Source organism: Malaclemys terrapin, chromosome 1 (assembly GCF_027887155.1).
Source record: "Malaclemys terrapin pileata isolate rMalTer1 chromosome 1, rMalTer1.hap1, whole genome shotgun sequence".
NCBI classification, from domain to species: Eukaryota; Metazoa; Chordata; order Testudines; family Emydidae; genus Malaclemys; species Malaclemys terrapin.
The window spans coordinates 331,037,133-331,054,981 of NC_071505.1; the positions used below are offsets into that span (position 1 = coordinate 331,037,133).

The 17,849-nt window shown below is 41.2% G+C and overlaps 1 protein-coding gene across 11 annotated transcripts in view; it reads left to right on the plus strand.

The window, feature by feature from the left end:
* The window catches only part of PICALM (phosphatidylinositol binding clathrin assembly protein), a 115,303-nt gene that overhangs the window by 48,736 nt on the left and 48,718 nt on the right, over positions 1-17,849 (plus strand). For all 11 annotated transcript variants that reach the window (XM_054015712.1, XM_054015703.1, XM_054015704.1 and 8 more), the window contains exons 5-11: positions 1,496-1,589; positions 2,163-2,274; positions 4,572-4,678; positions 6,016-6,057; positions 7,578-7,663; positions 11,245-11,368; positions 11,709-11,845. In XM_054015712.1, the coding sequence (XP_053871687.1) occupies positions 1,496-1,589; positions 2,163-2,274; positions 4,572-4,678; positions 6,016-6,057; positions 7,578-7,663; positions 11,245-11,368; positions 11,709-11,845 (702 nt within the window). The remainder of the gene's footprint in view (positions 1-1,495; positions 1,590-2,162; positions 2,275-4,571; positions 4,679-6,015; positions 6,058-7,577; positions 7,664-11,244; positions 11,369-11,708; positions 11,846-17,849) is intronic.

Genomic DNA, 17,849 nt, shown 5'->3' on the forward strand with positions numbered 1-17,849 from the left:
GCTGGACCCATTGTTGTTATCTGACAGCCTAGATAATGGCTGAGTGACATCCCCCAAAAGAATATGTTGATCTGAAAAGGAAAGCCTCAACTAGACTGAATTAGCCTCATAAATGAAAGAGGCTTTCTATTTGGGCATCTTGTCACCAGCGGTCTTCTCTCAGCACCCATTCAGCTATACTGGACTATACACTAGTCCCGGGAATGTTAAACTTCATGCACTCTATCTAATGGTATTAAGGTGGAATCCCTATAGACAATTACTTGGAGAGAATGGTTACTTGCAGCAACTGTGGTTCTTAGAGATGTTGTCTACATGGACTCCATGACCTGCTCTCCTTCCCCATTACTGCAAAGTCATACGCCTCTGAGATTCTGTATTGGTGAAGGAACTGAGGGACAATTGGTCCTGATCCATCTTTTATGCCCTTGGGGTGTTTGGGGTGGGCAAGAATAGCTAGGGTGCAACTGTGGCCCCAACACACACTACTAGCGAAAAGAAACCAATCTGTCTGCCTGGGGCACACATGCACCAAGAGTGTGATTCATGTGGACACCCCTCTTGAAGAAGCTCATCTAATGTAGGGTAATTAACCATTCTTTCACCACCTGACCAGGCAAGAGGACTATTTTCAATTGTAAGGAATTCTGTTAACAGGAGGAAGTTATTGATGGTGTTCGTTCCTTGACATTTTTGGCTTTTTCCAGCTATAATAATCCTCAGCCTTTTGTGCTGCAGAGTCCAGTGGATTCTGATTTTTAGTTTGAACAAGCAAGAGGTTATAAGAGGTAGAAGTTTTGACTCTGGTATCAAGCCTTTTTACATAAAGTGAATGTTATTTTTAAGTCCGTGTAGTGTAGAAAGCAAATGTTTACTATCAATAATTCTTGTTTATTGTTCATTTGCTCCTAGGGCACCTTCTTTTTCTTTTAGCATTTGTCTTCTCTGGGTATCTAGTTTAAAACATCAACCAAATGAAAGTTAAATAGACCCAGATAACTGACATTCTCTTTAAAAAAAAAAAAAATCCAATTTTATTATTAAAAAAAACTTGTCGAATGTAATTGTAATATCTTGTTCAGTGTTTCTGTAACTGCAGATTTCCACATACAGTGTATTTATTATCCTATATTTTACGAATGCTTTTAAAAGATCTTAGAGAGAGAAGGTGGGTGAGGTAGTGTAATAGTTTTGAGCATGGCCATTTCTGTTGGTCTCAGAGAACAAAGATCAGTCCTTGAAGACCCTGTCACAGGTGCTGTCTTCTGGCCAAGGAGTGTTGGATGTGGCTCTTCTGGACAATCATTGCCATTCTTTTGGCCAGACAACTTGAGTATCACAAGGCGTGCCTCTTACTTCAGTCGTCTGAATATGCTGCCTCTGGCATTGCTGTTCTTTTGATCTGTTTCATATGCTCCAGTGTTTCATATTAACTAATAAAATATTCTTTCATAATCCAATTGGTGGTTTGTTTTCTGTTTTGTTTGCATAATAGGGCTGATGGAGTCATGAGAACAATGAACACAGAAAAACTCCTTAAAACTGTACCAATTATACAAAATCAGATGGATGCACTTCTTGACTTCAATGTAAGTTTAATTTCTGCACACATCAGAGACACTGTCAATTAACACAGCTGGACTTTTCCTCCACAGCTTTTCACAAGCTATGAAAACAAGTGATGCAATATGTACAAAGTAAAATTCCCTTCCATATTTTTAACATGTTGTGTCCAATCTAATATAGTTAATTTGAGGAGCAAAATACACCTGGAACATTGCCTTGTAGCTGATACACTTAATTTTAAGTACTGATGTCCCAATAAGATGACCACTTCATTAATGTTCATTTAGGAGTACATGCCTTTAAGAAGTTTTTTAAATAAACAAAACTTATTCTAATTATTCTTTTGGCCCCTCTTAATCTGTGATATATTAGTCATGTATTTTTGCTGACCTGCTTTTCTTTGATTATTTAACTTGTCATCTTTGATGCTGATAGAGGTTCCATTTAACTTGGAGTGCTGCCATGTTCTATAAACAGTCCATTTGCTAATGGAAAGCAGGTCTTTGGGTTAGAATATTGAAACTTAATTATTAATTGGAAGTTTTCTGATAAAATGTCAATCCAGATGAGCTAATTTTCTTTTCTAATCTCCCTAGGTCAATAGCAACGAGCTTACAAATGGTGTAATAAATGCTGCCTTCATGCTCCTCTTCAAAGATGCCATTAGACTCTTTGCAGCATATAATGAAGGAATTATTAACCTTCTGGGTAAATATTACTCTACTCTGCAGAATTAGTTCTTTGTGTTTTCAATAAGCAAGGATATATAATTTTTTTCAGAGTTTATAGCTGTTTGGATCTTTAAGGAATAAGACAAAGCAGTACATGAAGATAGAATGTTTTAAGAAAATCTTCAGTTTTTTTGGGACAGCTTTATTGCCAAGGATTCTTTTGCTTTGTTAGTACTTTCCTTACATGTAATCCAAAGTATGCAATTTCCTAAAAACAAAGTCCAAGAATTTTTGGCATGGAAAATTTATTTTTCCTTGAACTGGTTTTCCGCCTGTCACTGAAAACCTCGACTCAAAATCAAATAGCAAAATTGACAGTTTTTTCTCCACTATGAATTGTTAAAGAAGCATAGAGAGTTTAACTTCCATAGTTAAAACTTAATTCTAACAGTGTTTATAATTTTTTGTATGTATTATATTTGGCTGGCTATGAAGGTTTTTATGTTGTTGCTTATCCCTGTGAAATGAGTACCTGCTCTAAACGATAGCATGATCTATCACATAGATAGGGCCCTACCAAATTCACGGCCATGAAAAATGCATCACAGGCCATGAAATCTGGTCTCCCCCGTGAAATCTGTTTTTTTGTGTGCTTTTACCCTATACTATACAGATTTCATGGGGGGAGACCAGCGTTTCTCAAATTGGGGGTTCTGACCTGAAAGGGAGTTGCAGGGGGGTCACGGTATTGCCACCATTACTTCTGCGTTGCGCTGTCTCCAGAGCTGGGCGGCCAGAGAGCAGTAGCTGCTGGCCAGGCACCTAGCTCTGAAGGTAGCACCCTGCTAGCAGCAGCACAAAAGTAAGAGTCGCAATACCATACCATGCCATCCTTACTTCTGCACTGCTGCTGGTGGTGGCTCTGACTTCAGAGCTGGGCTCCCAGCCAGCAGCTCTGAAGATACCCCCACTTCTGCGGTGCTGGCAGTACCGCAAACACCCCTCCCCCACCCAAAAAAAACCTTGCAACCACCATACAACTCCTTTTTGGGTCAGGATCCCTACAATTACAACACCGTGAAATTTCAGATTTAAATAGCTGAAACCATGAAACTTATGATTTTTAAAACCCTATCACCATGAAATTGACCATAATGGACCGTGAATTTGGTAGGGCCCTACACACAGAGTATGCCTTAAAGGCTGAATTACTTATATCTTTTAATGTGCCACAATGCTGGAGGGACAGAGAAACTTAAACCTGTAAGTAATATTAAAATTTAAGTTAAAAGGAATGACTTATTTTAGCAGCTTATTCCTGGTAGTAAACTAGGCATACCTAACTTCTTATGGCTACGTCCACCTTTTCATGTTCTCTGTATGTATAAATATCTTCTTTCCGTGTGTTCCATTCTATGCATCCGAAGAAGCGGGCTGTAGCCCACGAAAGCTCGTGCGCAAATAAATTTGTTAGTCTCTAAGGTGCCACAAGTACTCCTGTTCTTTCGAATTTCTTCAGGCACCCCAGCATGTTTGGCTCATTCTGGCTCCCCCAAACTCTGTTTTCTCGTGAGGGAACAAGCCTTTTTAAATGGGCATGTTTTTTTTTTTCCTTTTCTTCTGTGTTCCTGGGCTTTGGCCTTTCTGGTACAAAACTGGTTTCTCAAGTTGGCTAGGAAGTAGGTAAAATCTTCAAAGCTAACAGTTCAAGCATTGTCCCTAGCAACCCACAAGTGTTTGCGGAGAAAAAAATCCCCAATAACCAGGTCAACATACAGTATTCAGAAATTACAGAGCAGCTTCAATTCAGTCACACCCACTTTGGTATTTTTTAACTGGTGGGAGGAAGTTAATTTGTGATCATTGTTACAGCTACCTCTGTAAACAGCCTACTAGTAACTCCACCTATTTGACCAACTTTTTATGTTTGTCAGATAACCTTGTGGCTTGGCATTGGGGTTTCCTTACTTGATTTCCAGATACAGATATATACACTAAAATCTCTGACCATGTTAAACATGGAGACTGAACCAAAAACATCAAGTGCTGGAGAAGGGAAAATGTACAAAAATCATTAATTTTTGTCTTTACCTTGGCCAGCATAAGCATTGACTCCAATATTAATCTTGCCTGCTTTTCCATCTCTCATGCAGTATCATAGTGGCCTCCACCGTTAACGTGGAAAAGTGAAGAAACAAGGCTGCAGATACTTTTTTTATAGTGATGAGTGAAGTAACTTGTCTTGCATTATAGTTACTTGTACATGCTCTCTGTTTAAAATATATACAGTATATTTATTTCTTATGTGACTTTTGAATACTTTCCCATTTTCAGAAAAATACTTTGACATGAAAAAAAACCAGTGCAAAGAAGGCCTTGACATATATAAGAAGTTTCTCACTAGAATGACAAGGATCTCAGAGTTCCTCAAAGTTGCAGAGGTAAACCTCACTATGCCAAAATTGCCCTCATGCTCAAACAGTTTATAAAATACTTAACTCTCATAAAGCAGCTACGTTTCCTTTCCTAAATTTGGCAGATTTAGTGTCCATCAAGGAGCATTTTATCAGAGTTTAATAACAAGGGGACAAGCTCAATAAGGGTCTGCATATTGAAAGAAATAAATTTTTTAACAGTTCTTTGCTGAGAAGTAGCTTTTCTTTGCTGAGAAGAGGATATAAGAATAAACATATAAATCTCCTACTGTATAAAGGGCTAGTGGCCACTGTGGACATTGCGTGTTAGCTTGTATACACACACAAAATATAGCTGTGCTTAGTTTTCTTTAAAGGTAAACTTAAGAAGAAGAAAAGTGTGTGTGGTGGTCTTTTTCTTTCTGAGACACAATATCTAGCCCTTTTTTGTTTGGCACCATCAATTCTGCTATGTCAAACTTGAGGGATGAAAGAATTTGAGGATCAACATTAAATGAGAAAGCAATGGCTGAAGTTGATGATAGGGGATTTCACAAGGAGTTTTACAGCATCTAAAAAACTTCTGTTGTATGCAATGTGTTTTTTCTTGGTTTTTCTTGTTGATTCAGTGGTAGCAGCATGCATTCTTCTGAAGCTTTGTTGAACTAACGAGGTTTCAGTCTGAGCAGTAGAGTGCTAATCTAAGTGTCCTGGTCAAATTCCAGAAAGGGTAATTACATTCTGCCTATCTAAAATTCTCCCTGCAGTTTGTCTGATATGGTACTTATCCTCACTTGACGGTTCTAAATTGTGTAGTGTCAATCTGCACTGTGAAACCCATATGATTTACAACTGGGATGGCTGCTGTTCAGTTAAGATGTCTATGTTCTATAGCTTGTAGAGGGATTTGGAACTTGGAGGATAAGAGGCTGTATCAATGCAATATACTATTTTTGTACTTCCAAATACATACTGTGTCAGTAGTTCTCAATGCTTGCGTTCTGTAATCTACTTCGTAAGAGAAATGCTCTCATGAATTTCCCTTGCTACACAAACCATCACCTGCTTAGTGCTCAAAATCTCTTCTGTGGACCATCAGGAAGGGCACTCCAAACTTAGGTTTGGTAACATTTTAAACTCACTACAGCCTAATGTATACATATATTTTACTTTGATTTCCTTTGATTTTTTTTACATCTGTTTTAATCTAAAAATGTAGAGCTCAAATTATGTAAACTAAAGAGTACAGAGGATTTTTGCTTTCCTTGCATGAGAGCACGTTAACGTAGTTTCTCCTTTTTAGCAATGTAATCTTTAAATAAACACTAGTTAGTTCTAAAGCTCATAAATCTGTTTTGTTACAGCAAGTTGGAATCGACAGAGGAGACATACCAGATCTTTCTCAGGTACATAAACTGTTATACATATGTGAATACATGTTTCTTTCTTTCTTGGGTTGCGTGTTCAGAAAAATGTGGAGTCATGTATTGGTTTTCTTGCATACATTAGCACCATATTCTTAAATTCTGAGATGAGTCGTGACCAAATTGAACTCTAACCAGAAAGTCTTTCACTCACAAATTTCAGGATCCTAATGTGTGAAAATGCAAACTAATTACAGTTGTAATTAATATATTACAGTTGTCAAATTAATATCATTTTGAGAGCAGAAAATAGAGAATTTAAAATCAAATATTTGAAGAAACATGAAATTCCTAAGTTTGAAACCATTTTTAAAGTATGATGGAAACTGATCTGTTTGTAGTAGAGACTTACGTAATGCAGCTTTCACAAATGAGATCCCTTAGCAAGGTGGCTACTCTAAGCAGAAGGCTTCAAAGTATCAGTTGGTTACTTGTAAAGACTTTCAGTTTGTGTATGTGTATTGCCTCAGATGGGTACAGCTTCCTTTTTAATCTCAGTTGGAACATAGACTACTCATTTCAGTTGTCTGTTTTCTTTATGCCTTTTCTTAGTGTTTATTTTCCAACATTTTCATGGATTGCTTTTTTGATAGGCACCATCATGAGAAGGGCCCTACCAAATTCACGGCCGTGAAAAATGTTTCACGGACCATAAAATCTGGTCTCCACCATGAAATCTGATCTTGTGTGTGCTATTACCCTATACTATACAGATTTCACAGGGGAGACCAGTATTTCTCAAACAGGGGGTCTCAACCCAAAAGAGGGTCACGGGGCGGGGTTTGCAAGGTTATAGTAGGGGGGTTGTGGCCCTGCCATCCTTACTTCTGTGCTGCCCGCAGAGCTGGGCGGCTGGAGATTGGCGGCGGCTGGCCGAGGGCCCAGCTCTGCAGGCAGCATGTAAGGGTGGCAATACCATACCATGCCGTCCGTCCTTCTATGCTGCTGCTGGTGGTGGCGCTGCCTTCAGAGCTGGGCTCCCAGCCAGCAAATGCTGCTCTCTGGCTGCCCAAATCTGAAGGCAGTGCTGTTGCCAGCAGCAGCGGAGAGGTAAGGGTGGCAATACCGTGACCCCATCTACAATAACCTTGCAATGCCCCCACTACCCCCTTTTAGGTCAGGACCCCTTCAGTTACAACACCATGAAATTTCAGATTTAAATATCTGAACTCATTAAATTATGATTTTAAAATCCTATGACCATGAAATTGACCAAAATGGACTGTGAATTTGGTAGGGCCCTAATCATGAGTAATAGAACTGGCATGGTAGTGGATGATATTGTACCACCTGATAATATAAAATACTTTGCCCAAGTTATGTTCTTAGTGTCAAAATACTGTGGTGTCAATATTTTGAGCTGTAGACAATGTCCGGTTACCCTCAGTTGCATTCTCTGGCACTGTGGTGACAGGATCATACCTTTCTTTTTTATTTTTTTTAGCTGGTGCCTGGTTTTGTCTTGGATTTTTCATATCTATGCCCTCACTGCCCTTTTGCAGGCACCAAGCAGTCTTCTTGATGCTTTGGAACAACATTTAGCCTCTTTAGAAGGAAAGAAAATCAAAGACTCCACAGCTGCAAGCAGGTATATGTGCCTTTGTCCTCTTATACAGTTGTGTTAAGAATCAAATGTTAGGTTCCTTACTTTGAAATAGTCTGTATGGGTTGTGTTGAAATGAACATTATGTTGCTGTTGCAGCACTGAAACAGTTGATGAATTTGGTGCTGTTGACAGCATAGTATTTGTTGGTTAAACAACGTAAAGCTTTCCAGTCTCAGGCCATGTCTACACTACAAAGTTTTGCCAATTCAAGTTACATCAGCAGACAGCTGCTACAGTTACTATATTGCTTGTCTGTGTGCATACTTGGATCCCTGCGTCTGCTTCTTTCCTTCTTAACTCCTCAGCTGACCCCTTAACTCCCCTGGCTCATGAAGCCATACACCAGCCACCTTGACAACAGCAAGGAAAGATTCAACTGCAGACTCAGCAGGTGCACAATGATAGTTGAATATGCTTTTGATAGACTGAAGTGTCGTTGGCATTGTTTACTCATTAGACTGGATCTGTGGGAAAAATATCCCGTTGGTTATAGTTGACTGTTGTGTCCTGCGTAATATCTGTGAAGCCCTGGGAGAAAATTTGCCAAAGGGGTGGAGGGTGGAATGGAATGGCTGTTTGCTGAATTTGAACAGCCAGACACAAGGATTATCAGATGAGCTCTTATGCCAGTAGCCTGTTAACTTCTGCGGGCCCATTGCAGTAATCGCTGAGGGAAAGCGTCCTTCCGTGGGGGAAGAAATAAGGCTGCCATCCCTAGAAAAGCTTTGAGAGAGGATTGCAGTGTACTTCTGTGGAAGTTTCATCAACATCTCTCAGGAAGATTCAAGGGTCATTCTTGTGTACATAAACAAACTGCCCCGCCTAACTCTAGATGGGAATGAAAAGCAGATAGCAACTCTGCCTTTTTGTTATACCACTACTTCTACCACTACCTCTTCTAGTGCACTGCTGCTGGTCCTTGTACCCCTTCTCCTTCATCCCCTAAGCAATCTGCTCATTGATGTCAGCATTTCTACAGCTTGTTCTGAGCTATGCTTGCACAGCCTATTCTCCATACAGGCCCAAGAGATCCATTATCTCCTGTCTACTCTAGGCAGGAGTGCATTTGGAGTATGTAGCCAGCATGGTCAGCCAGGCAGTTTCGCACAATAATGGAAAGCAGATAGAGGTGTGCTCACCATCCTGTGCAACCAGGAAAAGGCATTTCAAAAAATTGCAGGGGTTTTAATAGGGTTTTGAGGGGGAGCTGGAGGTGTACGTGACCCCTGGGTAGTGGAGTTCACAATTGTGGCCAGAGCGGTCAGTGTTTAGCATTGTGAGATAGCTGCTGGAGAACTTCTAGGGTTGACATAAGTAATGCAGTGTCTACACCTGCGCTGCGTTGACTTCTGAACATCAAGCGTGGCTTAATGCCGCTCAGGGAGCTCGTGTAATTACATTGGCATAATGGGGCACTTTCATCAGTGGGAGACAAATTAAGTGTAGACAAATGCACAAGTAGGCTTAGTTCGACCTAACTTTGTATTGTAGACCAGGCCTAAATGTAGTGCAACTAGAGTAGACAGAACTGAGAACAATTCACATAATGGCAGAAGCCTTCATAATGGTAGAACTTTCAGACTTCACCTTGAGACTCTGTAACTTTTGGTGCCTTTGCTTGCTGCTTGGAAATCTTTAATTTTCCATACTATTAATTAGATTGTTCTTATAAATCAGTGTTGGTATTTCTGTAAAATACTCAACACATATCCATGCTCTTCATTACGTCTTTTAATATCTCAAGTTGTCCTTTTGTTTCTCAGAAAAATACTGAAATAAAGAGTCGAAATACATGTGTGATCAGGCACTGAATGGCATAAAAAGTGGTGGCGGCAATGTTGATGAATGGCCCCACTGCTTTTGTAACATTTGTTAAAATGCAAAATAGTCTAGGGAATTGGAGGTTCTTTGGGAATTTCCCTGGCGATAAAATCATGACAGTCAGCTGCTCTTTGTTGTGTTGCTACTAAAATTTAAGAAAAACAAACTTAAAAATTTCACTTCCATGTAACATGTTTATATTGACCTTAAAATATAAGACTGTAACTTTTAAAACTAAATTTTAGTAGGCTAGTGCTAGTTTTCAATGATTTTGTCCTCTTCCTGTACTGTCAAAATTACAATAATGTAAAATAAAATCTAACTGGTTAATTTTTTACTGGAGTATTTAAAATAACATTTTTTGTTCCTCTCAGGGGATCTCAAACTTCATTGCACTGCGACACCCTTCTGACAACAAAAATTACTAAACGACCCCAAGACGGGGGACAAAAGCCTGAGTCCGTCTGATTCCCACTGCCCCAGGTGGGGGAGCCAAAGCCCGAGCCCCACTGACCTGGGTAGGGGTCAAAGCCAAAGCCCAAAGGCTTCAGCCCCAGCCAAAGGGCCTGTAACCTGAGTCCTGCTGCTCAGGGCTGAATCCTTCGGGCGTTGGCCCCTAAAACGGTGTCGAGACCCACTTTGGGGTCCTGATGCACGGTTTGAGAACCGCTGGTCTATCTTAAAAGTAAAACCAGATTTGTCAAACTAAATTTTTTTCTAACTGTTTATTTTCCCATTATGTCTTTAAAATGTGATCACAAATTTGAAAGAACCACGGGATTGATTAAAGAATTAGAAAACCTGCCTTATAGTGAGAGACTCAGAGCTCAATCTATTTAGCTTAACAACATGAACGTTTACAGGTGACTTGATTATAGCATTTAAGTATCTACATGGGTAATGGATATTTAATAATTGGCTCTTCAGTATATCAGAGAAAGGTGAAACGTGGTCCAGTGGCTGGAAGTTGAAGCTAGACAAATTCATACTGGAAATACGGTACACCTATTTAATGGTGAGGGGAATTGGCTATTGGAACAATTTACCAAGGGTCATAGTGGATTCTCTATCACTGATAATTTTAAAATCAAGATTGGACGTTTTTCTAAAACATGCTCTAGAAATCATTTTGGTGAACTTCTATGGCTTGTGTTAAACAGGAGGTTACCCTAGATGATCACAATGGTCCTTTTTGGCCTTGGAATCTGTGAAAACTCTTTTACCTGGGAATGTAATGCATTGTATCAAGCACATAGTCTCATAATTGAGCCAGATAACTTGCTTAATTTAACTGTATTTGAAAATAGTAGATAACTTACCAGAACTTTCTATTCCTCCACAAAACGTACAAATCTCTCATTTTAAGTTGAATTTTCATAAATTAACAGAGGAACAGAAAAAATCTACAACATGAATTTATATGAGGCAGCTTGGAAGGGGCATATCTAAGGGGAGTGATCACAGAGCCAATGTACAAGAGAGTAGATAGCACCATTTCTAAACATTCCTATTTTGCAGTATAGGCACTTAAATTTTGCACTGCAATAATTTATTAACGTAATTTCATTTTTTTAAAGTAACACTTTATATATCATCTCAGATTTGTGTGTCATACAGGTTAAGATTACAAATTCTATAAAGGAACTGAGAAAAGACAAGCAAAGCATTTTCGTATCAGCTGGTCCCATCATGTGACACATATATGAACAACCAGTTTTTTTTCCCCCCTGTTCAATTATCAGGGCTACCACACTTTCCAATGCAGTCTCTTCCCTTGCAAGCACTGGCCTGTCTCTCACCAAAGTGGATGAAAGGGAAAAACAAGCTGCATTAGAGGAAGAGCAAGCTCGTTTAAAAGCTTTAAAGGTAGGTGTTTTCCTGTTTACAGAAAAGTTAAGGTCACTTTTGTAATCACACGTACTGTGCGAATGCATCTCGTTGTAGTTTCTTATAATATGTCATAAAAGTTGTGGAGAGTTTTCCCATTATCAGTTATTCAGTTTCTAAAACAGGCATGTAACATCTTTTAATCCTGCAAATGTACTGGCTTTTCTTTCTGTATGGAAATAGACATTCATACTTGACTGCCATCTTATTGTATGAAATAAGTAAAGAGAATTCTTTAGAGTTTTGTTTTACTTTCTTCAGAAGCCATATAAACAAATCTTGTTTCTGGATTTCTTATGCCAGCTCACTTTCCCAACAGGAACAACGTCTAAAAGAACTTGCAAAGAAACCTCATACCTCTTTAACGACAGCAGCCTCTCCCGTGTCTACTGCAGCGGGAAGCATAATGACCACCCCCGCCATTGATATTTTTTCCACCCCTAGCTCTTCGAACAGGTATGTTTCAGTTATTAGTTAGCTCCAGCTGAATTCATCCAGCTGCACTGCCATTGTGTGTTTGGAAAAATTTACTCTTATCTAGAATCCATCCATAAGTGATTTTTGATAGGTATTTCAATAAGAACATCCCATTCATATAAGCATGACGTAGAAATACTTTTTCCTCCCTCTTCAGATTAATTTGATAACAAGCTGTTTAATGACCCTTGTGATTCTTCTTGTTAATCTAAATGCCAGTTATGCTCAGCACATGTACTCCCTGCCCTCAAGGACCTTACTAAATAGATTGGCAAAGTTCAGATATAAATTCTCACTGATGGTCCAGAGGATGGTGCTTAATTAATCTCTCATCTGTATTTTTGAAATGGGTTACTAATGTGGGTGACTGTTAGTGGGTGTTTCAGAAGAGAATTTGAGGGCAGGAGTTTGAATGAAGGGGTGAGTGCCATTAGGGTAAAGGAGCTATGCAAATTCTGTCACAGAGAATTACTTAATGCTTGTCCTGGTCTCCCATACCAATGGTTCCTGCTGTTCCATTCTGGGCTTAGTTTATAAAAATACTATTAGGCCTGGTTTACACTACAAAGTTAGATGGACATAAGGTAGCTTATGTCAACCTAATTATGTCCGTGTACAAACTACCACATTGCTCCCGCCGATGTAAGTGCCCTATTACATCGATATAATAACTCCACCTCCACAAGAGTCGTAGGGCTTAGGGTGATTCAGTGTCCATATAGACACTGCTGGTTACTTACTTTGGTTGTTGGCTGTCATTCTTGTCAAGAAGGCTGATCAGTCGGGCTGTCACCACGGGGCTCCAGCTAGAGCCCAGCTGCACCCCACCCTCACCTGGGGCTCCAGGCTCCCAGCCGACATGCTGCCCCGGTTCCCTGCTCCCAGCCAGGCTGCCTCTGGCTCCCTGCTCCCAAATGGGCTGCCCCCTGGGATCCCTGCTGGACTACTGTCTGGGCTCCCTGCTCCCAGCCAGGCTCCTGCCCAGGTTCCTGGCAAGGAACCGAGAACCAAGGGTGTGGGGCAGCCGTGCTCCCTCTGGGGAGCTGTGCATGGAGCTGAGAGCCTGGGCTTTCAGATCCGCCCCCGCCCCTTTGAAGTCTGTGGAAGCACTCCTGGTGAGGATGTGCATAACTGTCAGAAGGAGGGTATTGTGGACATGAATCACTGCAGTAATTACTGTGGTGGCTGTAAGTCGACCTAACATAGGTCAGCTTAAGTTTGTAGTGTAGACATGCCCTTAGTCATACAAAATAGTGCCATATTGTGCAGGGACTTGGTCAGGATTTGAACCCAAAGAATGTTTAACCATTGCTGTGAAATTCACAGGGGAACGTGCACATTTCCTCTCTTCTCTTTGCTGTTCTTCAAAAACTGTTTGCACTCTGGTGGGGTTTATTTCCCACTAGACGACAAATATAGGAAATGATTTATAGGACACCAACCATTTATCTGAATCAAAAAACACATTCAGAATTACAGAAATGAGCAGTTGGTGTTAGTAACCGGAAGTCATGAGGGTAAAAACAGAAGAGTATATGGCATTTGAGTTTCTTCCTTGATAAAGGACAAAGCATTTAAAATGATCAGATGTAATTTTATTTGTTGGATATCCAAAAACATTTGTTAGTCACACCAATAGTTATCTAAAACCCAAGCTTTGGCAAAGCTACTTTAACAGCCAGAAAAGTTACATTATAGACAGACATCATTTGCAGATGAAAAGTTCATAAGTGTTTTAATCTATTCTAGCCTACTTTAGTTTTTTTCAAAATACATGTTACAAAATACAATTCTGCTGACCCTCTCTCTCATTGCTGAGATAAAGTATTTCAAGAACATACCTTGAGATTTTACTTTCCTTTTTTTCTTAATGTTCTCTCGTTTCCTTTTTTTCTGGTTAAGCGAGAGTAGTAGAGTGGATCCCAGCAGAGCCAGTGCCAGTGTATTGATAGGCTGAAAAAGGATCCTAAAGAATTTTCTAATTAATATCTTCAGTTATGGCCAAAGGCATGTCTGCCTTCAGATAGGAATGGTGCATATCTTTGGGCACTTAGATTTTGAGTCTCTTAGTGGGCAACATAGGTCTATTCCTGCTGATCTACCGGACCTACTAATGCTGCACTTCAGAGTGCGTTGAAGAGAACATACTGATGTAACTTACGGTATCCCATTAAAGTTGGGCAGTAACTATAAATGAGCCAGTTCATAGGAAGTTAGATTAATTAAAAAAACAAGCATATTATCCGAAAACTATAAGTTTTGTTTATCTGGACATTTATATCACTAAAGTATACTTTTATCATTCTATACAAGCTGTAATACAGGTTGCAGTGCTTTCAGATCCAGATGAACAGCATCTAGAAATGCTGTATTCTTTTTTGAGTATATGTCCCTGCTGTGGATGCTCCACCATAGGACGCTCATGTGCCTGTGTGCTCTTGATCAGAAATTGCAAAGCAGTGTCTGCAGGCCCACACCCTCGTGCTCCCATACCAGGGCCTAGAGAGAGGTGTGGACCTGCCATCACTCAGTTCCTTCTCACCCACCTGCGGCTTGAAACAGAACATTCAGCGTCTGCTGTTTTCACAGCTTCCTGCCTTTCACTTGCTGTGCATGTCTTATTATTCCCTTCTTTTTTGTTTTAGTTATTTAGTTCATTTGTTGTTCTCTGGTATTTCAGCACAGTTGTACTTTAAAAAGGGGGTTCCCGCCACATTTATTTTGCTGAACCTTTGCTTTAGTACTCTGATCTTCAGGGTTATGCTGTGAAGACACCAGGGTTCAAGCCCTGTCCAGAGCTGTCTCAGGTCTTCTCCCCATAGCAATAAGCATTCCAGCTGTGTCTGGTGTCTTGGAGACACCCATGTGCTGTCGAAGTGCAAGGTCTGCACGGGATTCAAAGACAGGTTTTGAAAGGATAGATGTGCTAGGTTGAAGCTCCTCCTGATGTTGTGCTCCCTAGCTCCAGTGTGGGTCTGCTTCCCCTTCTCCTCCATAAATCAGTTTCAACATGTCAGGCCACTCCAGTGACTGTAGGAGCCCAAACAACCATTCCACAGATAGACTTGGAAGAGAGGCTTCTTTCTCTTTTTTCTGTCAGGCAATCAAAGAAAAGGGGTCGGTTGCCTCATAAATCTGATTCCCGAGAGACCTTGCTGAAATTGATACCAAGGCATCAGTACTGCCTAAGTAGCTAGGATCAGATATCTACCAGGTAGCACAAAGTACCTACCTCAATACCTCCTGACACATCTAGGCACCAAGATGCACACAGCATTTCTACATGAACCCTGATGTCATCCTCATCTCGGAGCCAAAGAGAGCACTCAGGCTGGTGTCACTGTATATGGTACCCGAGAGGCCATCTGCTGATTGGTACTGATCCCTGTTCCAGGCCCCAGTACCAGCTGCATCAGGCTACCATAGTCCTCCAGCATTCTAGATTTCTCTTCCCAGGAGACTGTGTTATATTGGAGGAACCGGAGTCTCCTCTCTTAAGGAACTCCACAAGAGTCAGTCCCCCTCACCCCCCCGGTACTGCTCTGACATCTGCAGCCTGAACCCCTCTTCATCTGACCAGGATCAGAACCCCTACCCTTGGTACTAACACCAATGCTAGAAGCCCCCTCTTCAGCCTGGAGGAGGATATTGTTTCTGACTCTGAAGTATCTGTACAGGGCTCTTTGATACTGTACCAGCATACTCCTCTAAGTTCTTATACTGAAGAGAACTTTTCAGTATAAGACATTCTAGACCTGGCAGTTGTAAATACACTTGGGGACATTTCCCTGCTCAATGGGCGTACTGGAACTCCTGGGGACACTTTCATGAGCAGTTTTAAAGGGTACCAGCCAAAAAGAAAACTCAACACGTGCCAGTACCACATCATTGTCTGACAGACTATCCTCCAGCACAGTCTGCTCCCTTGGTACTGAGAGACGCAAGATGAACGGACGTCACAGATTGAGGAAATCTCACCCCCATCAGCCAAGTCCTCTTCCTCCATGGTGGTAATACCACCACTGTTCTTTTATGCTGGTGACTTTAGGGCCTTCCAGGACCTAATGAAACACAAGGTGGAATCCCTCCAGATCCTGTTAGAAGAGGTCAGGATTCTCAACACTCCCTGGTGGATATTTTAAATATCACCCCTCTCACCCCCCAAGGAAAGATGTCTCTACCAGTCAATAAGGTTATATTATGGCCTACATGTACTTGTACTACATGGAAAACACTTGCAGTCTATCTATCAGGTCTCCAGAATATGATTGCAGATTCCTTGAGCAGGAACTTCCATCAGGACCACGAAAGGGAACTCAGCAACTGTCTTCCACAGCATCTGCCAAACCTGGGGTCTCCTAGAAGAAGGCTTATTTGCTACTCCAATCAACACAAAATGTCACCTTTTCTGCTCCAAAGGAGGATACTGCTGGGATATGCCCTGAGAACACCGTGGCCCCATACCCTGCAATATGCTTACCTGCCTCTACCTCTAATTCTCCAGATCTTGTTCAAACTGCAATAGGAAGGAGTGAGGGTTATCCTCATAGCACAGTCCTGGCCAAGATAGGTGTGATACTCAAACCTCCTTCACCTCTCTTCAGTGCCTCTCCGCCTTCCCCTCAGGAGGGATCTACTGTCATAGAACTTAGGGACCTTGAATCCTCTTCCTTCCACTCAGTTCCTCCCATGACCAGATTCCTTAAGGGCTCTCAACACTTATTTCTTCCTGTTTGAAACCCAGCCCCCCAATGGCATCTAAATTTGGTTCTTGATGCCCTGTGGAAACCCTCCTTCAAACCGATGGCTATCTGCTCTCTCCTCCTCCTCCTCTCCCTCAGACTTCATTCCTTATTAACCATCACTTAGACTAGATGAATGGGAGAAATCGGTGCTCTCCTGACAGAACCACCATTCACTACTTTCTGCAGAGGTAAAGTTACCCTACATCTCCATCCTGGTTTTCTCCCTAAGGTCTCTTTGGAATACCATATTAATCAGGAAACCCATCTACCAGTATTCTATCCAATGCCTCATGCCTCCGGGAGGAAACTAGCCTATATACACTAACTAGATGTCAGGAGGACATCTCGCCTTCCACCTTTACAGGTCTAAGACTTTCAGTGGCACTCCCAGACTATCTCTATCTTTTGCGGAGAGGATGAAGGGACAACCAATTTTCACACAGACTGTGTGAAGTGAGTCTCAAGTTGCATCTTAACATGCTATGAGACTGCTGGAATACAACTCTGAGTGACAGCACACTTCACTAGCACGTAGTCCATGTCTACAGCCCTTTCGAAAAGCTCTCCGTAGCAGATATTTGCAGGTCTGCAACTTGGTCCTCCATCCTTATGTTTCCCAAGCATTATGCTGTCTTACCTGCTTCTAGAACTGAAACAACAGTTGATGATGCAGTCCTCTGAACTGTTTTGCGCTTGCATCCTTAGCGCCCACCTCCACATTAAGTTACTATTGGGGGTCTCCTACAATGGAGCGCCCATAGAGACATAAACTCAAGGGAGAGTGACTTGAGTTCTTTGAGCTATTTTGTCCCTATGGTCTCCACCTCTTGCCCTCTTGCTTTGGGCTTGAGAAAGAACTGAGTGGTGGCGGGGTCCACACTTCCCTATTTGACTTCATATGGGAGCATGAGGAACTGCTCTGCTCAGTCCCATGGGCGCTCCTTTGCAATCTCCAGTTGAGAGCACACTGGTGCGCACGCATCCTACGATGGAACACCCACAGGGACAAAGCATCTCAAAACGCAAATTAGTGTGCAGGTAAAGAATCTCTTCTTCTGACTCATCACATACTTAATGCATATTACTTTAACTGAAATCCAGGCAAAAGAGCATAGAAAGGAATTTATTTCTATGGTTTACTAGATGTTATGCATTGTCTATATTTGTCACTTTTCTCCCATAATCTTTAGATAGAAAGAATAGAATTCCTCTTCTCCCTCTCACTTCAAAAAATTACC